Below are 3,818 nucleotides of genomic sequence, written 5' to 3'. Positions count from 1 at the left end.
GATTTTAAGAAAAAATATTGTTGAGTGTATTGAAAGTGGAGAAAAGGTAGTTGAGTGTAATGAGAGTGGTGAAAATGTGTTATAATTAATATTGAGAGTTGTGAAAAGTGAAAAGTAAGAGTAATTATAAGTGGTGAAGTATAATCCAAAAATAGGTAGGAAGTTCTTTCGTGACGTCCCAAAAAAGAAAAATATGAAGTTCTTTCGTGGATGGAGGGAGTAGTTTGTAAGATGAGTTTTTTTTATAAATATTGTGCGTGAATAAGATAAAAAAATTTAATTTTTTGTGGAACAAGTGAGACAAAAACAGGCGGGACACTGAATTTGAAGGGATTTAATTGAGGTAAAAAAGGAAAAAGTGTAGTCTAATTAAAACGCTGAGATTGTTGATATTTACAGCAAATGGGAGTTCTAATATGGTGACTCACTCTCTCAGTCAGCGAGCCAGTCGAGAGTAAAGCATTCCTGAGGCACTTGACACAGACCCGGCCTCGCCTTCTCCATGTGTTTCCAGAGCCCCGACACCTCTTCATCGCACACCACGCGCCGCAGCGAATGCAGGAACGCCACCGACTCCGGCACCCTCCTCATCTGCGGGCACTCTCTCATGTCGATCTTCTCAAGGCTGCGGCACCCGCCAATCTTCTCCGGCAGCCCCCCCAGGTTCACACACTGCGACACGTCCAGGTACTTGAGCCGGTCCAGGTTTCCCACTCCCGCCGGCAGCCTCTTGAGGCTCGGGCACGCCGACAGCCTCAAGATCTCCAGCGAGCTCAGCCTGCCCAACTCGGCCGGCAGCGCCTCCAGGCTGTCGCAGTTGGTGACGCTGAGGCTCGTCAGCGTCGGCATCCCGCATATGCTGGTGGGCAGCTCCGTCAAGTTGATGCAGTGGTCCAATGTGAGCTCCGAGAGATGCGGGAAGAGGAGGGCTAGGCCCAGCACCGAATGCTCCTCCACGGTTTTGCTTATGTCGCATAGGACTAGCGACACCTTCTGCAGCTTCTTCAAGGGGATCGTGGTGTCCGGCAGTAGTGGCAGACAGATCTTCTCGAACCAGAGGCTCCTCAGATTGGTTAAGCTGCTGAAGACTGAGGTGTTGTGGAGATGGGCGTTGGAGGCGTTGTGGTTTATCAATATAAGAGCCCTTAGACGGGGCATCCTCTCCAGAAACGGCGGCAGGAAGTATTCAGAGGATGAGAAATTCAGCACCACCACTTCGGTTTTCGGGCACTCCATGTCTAACCACTCCATCTCACCCATTTCACCTGTAGTCATCCATCCATCCGTCATCACAAAATAATCAATCATTCCATGATCATATCATATGAGTATATAATATATACCTGTATGTATGGATATGACTTGAGCGTTGAAGGGCTGATCTGTATTCCTCTCCCACTCTCTGGGAAGCCCTGCTTCTCTTCTGGGCATGAGTAACCGTTTCCGTAGATTGACGGGGCCATCATTGCTGAGATGTATTGCTAGATCGCGAAGCACGTCGTGCTGGTAAACGGATATCTCATAGTAACTGCTATATTTTTCTCCCGACCTGCAAATATGTGAGATTCAGAATTTCCATTATGAACAAATTAAGTCGATGCAAATATATTAGTGTACCTAGCATCTTTGACTAGTGTAAGCAGATTCTTGTCGGAAAGCTGGACTAATACAGTGAAGGCTTCTTCTTCAGGGATGTCATGAAGCTCCACCCACATATTGATGAGAATGTGAAGCGGGATTCTCTTGTCTTCAGGGAAGGCACCCAAATCCAAGAAACACATCCTCTCCGTCTCAGACAGATTGTCGATGCTCATTTTCATCCGTTCCAGCAGTTGCACTTGGTGGGACTCGCTCAGAGGCTGCCCTCGCGATAGCCGGCTCTTAGCGCTCGTCCACGACATCTCCGACTGCCCTTTTAGTGATGCTCCGATCACTTTTAGAGCCAGTGGGAGTCTTCCGCATTCATCCACCACCTATTTAATATTAGTTGGATCGAATATGATCAGTAACGGGATATTGATTAATTTATAAGTACATTTATGATTGAATATCTTTATCCTACTAAAATTACCTGCTTCACCAAATCCTCATCAACACTCACAGGTAAGCAAGTTTGGCCGAAGGCGAAGTGGCAGAAGAGAGACATGGCCTCATTTTCAGCCAGCAGATCGAGTTCGTAGGAGCAGTCGACAACTGATGGCGGGAACTTGAGCCGCGAAACCACCAGGATTTTGCAGCCCGGAATTTTTATCAGTAGTTGTTCCACAACAGATTGTTTCCAGACATCATCAAGAACCAACAGAGTTGTTCTTGCACAGCTTTCAACATCGCATCCGAATTTTAGTTGGGGAAGAAGCCCCATGCTCCCGTTACCGACTATGCTACTCCCTGATACCGTTTCCCATATCTTTGACTTGAGTTGCTCCACATTAGGAGATTGAGAAACAGTCAGAAAAAATACCCTATTGAAATAACCTGAAAAATTAGACACAAATTTGGGAATACTATTATTTGTTACAGTTTTGATTTTACATGTGAATTAAAAATATATATATATATATATATTTACATTAGATTATTAATCTAATATGATTGTGATTACCCGAAATGACATAAACATCAACTTACTTTTGATTTGATCATCTTTGCATATTTCTCTAGCGAGGGTAGTTTTGCCTATGCCGCCGATTCCATGAATCCCAACGACGTTGTGATGATTGGCCATCAACATCTCCTTCACCTTCATCTTACCGAGCTCCAATCCGGTGCACCCCAGATTGACCAAATTATCCTCGCACCACCTCTCTTGCTCCTCCACCCTCTTCACCGCCGCTCCCAAGCACCCTCCGTCTCCGTCGACGCCGATCTTCATCGCCCCCAGCTTCCAGTTCAGCTGATCAAACCTCTCCGCCGTATCAAACCTCACGTGATGCACATCTGCCAGCACGTGAAGCTGCCACAACCAAAAACACCACATGAATATAACCAAGATCATCACGTTCTAAGAACTCAAAATATTTTTTACTTATAGATGTAGATGGAGCGTACCTGGACAGTGCCGTTCAAGAATCTGGAAACGTTCTTCTCCAACTTCTCCATCTTCTGAGCTAAGCGAATGTTACGGTAGACGTTCCATCGAGGAGAGCTGAGGACTTTGTTGGCCAATTCGAGGCCGCCAGAAAGAGTCTGGGAGAAGGTGTCGAGTTGCCGCTGCCGGTGCTGCGAGAGCTCGTTGCCGGTCAGCTTGATTTCTTGGATGATCGGGAGAAGGTCATTGATGTAATCCATGAGCTGCTTGGCGCTCGACCGACACGATGCCGATTTTCGGGCTATGAGGGCCAGCTGTTTCAGAAGCTCTGTGGCTATCTCGCCGGCGAAGAAATCTGTTACAGCCATATTGAAGAGAGAGAGAGAGAGAGAGAGAGAGAGAGAGAGGCTGTTGCCAATCTATAAGGCAGCCACAAGCCTGTGATGAAGGCTGCTTTTTAAGTGGAAGAGCCTAACTTAAATGACGTTTTGTTGTAATGACGAAGATAGCCCTGCGGCCGCCACCAAAATATCAATATCTTCCACACGATTATGGTGTCAATTTTAAAATGATAAATTTAACACAAAATTCTTTTGTTGATTAGAATAAACACCCTATCCTAGTCAAAGACATGTTGTAATAAGAAATTATATTTATGTGAATAAAAATGTGAAAATAATGGTTATTATTATCAATATATTTTTATAATGATCTATTTTACATTATTACATAATTTTGTACTATCGTGAAACAGTATCAAATACTATATTATTACACATTTCATCAATTA

General features: G+C 44.9%; 1 protein-coding gene across 1 annotated transcript; it reads right to left on the bottom strand.

Annotated features, from left to right (window-relative positions):
- Positions 1-319: 319 nt before the first annotated feature.
- On the bottom strand, positions 320-3,583 carry LOC131010316 (probable disease resistance protein At4g33300). Its single transcript, XM_057937777.1, has 6 exons — positions 3,049-3,583; positions 2,629-2,953; positions 2,072-2,475; positions 1,618-1,973; positions 1,344-1,549; positions 320-1,265 (listed from the first exon to the last, which is right to left on the bottom strand). The coding sequence occupies exons 1-6, from the start codon at positions 3,394-3,396 to the stop codon at positions 433-435; spliced, it is 2,472 nt and encodes an 823-aa protein (XP_057793760.1). The 5' UTR covers positions 3,397-3,583; the 3' UTR covers positions 320-432.
- Between the last annotated feature and the right edge of the window lie 235 nt (positions 3,584-3,818).

This window comes from Salvia miltiorrhiza, chromosome 2 (assembly GCF_028751815.1).
Source record: "Salvia miltiorrhiza cultivar Shanhuang (shh) chromosome 2, IMPLAD_Smil_shh, whole genome shotgun sequence".
Taxonomy (NCBI): Eukaryota; Viridiplantae; Streptophyta; class Magnoliopsida; order Lamiales; family Lamiaceae; genus Salvia; species Salvia miltiorrhiza.
This window is presented reverse-complemented; position numbering and strand designations above follow the sequence as displayed.

Coding starts and splice junctions, on each gene's coding strand:
- LOC131010316 (XM_057937777.1), bottom strand. CDS start 3,396: ATGGCTGTAACAGATTTCTTCGCCGGCGAGATAGCCACAGAGCTTCTG. Junction 2,954..3,048: donor TCTTGAACGGCACTGTCCAG/GTACGCTCCATC, acceptor TGGTTGTGGCAG/CTTCACGTGCTGGCAGATGT. Junction 2,476..2,628: donor CAAAGATGATCAAATCAAAA/GTAAGTTGATGT, acceptor CTAATTTTTCAG/GTTATTTCAATAGGGTATTT.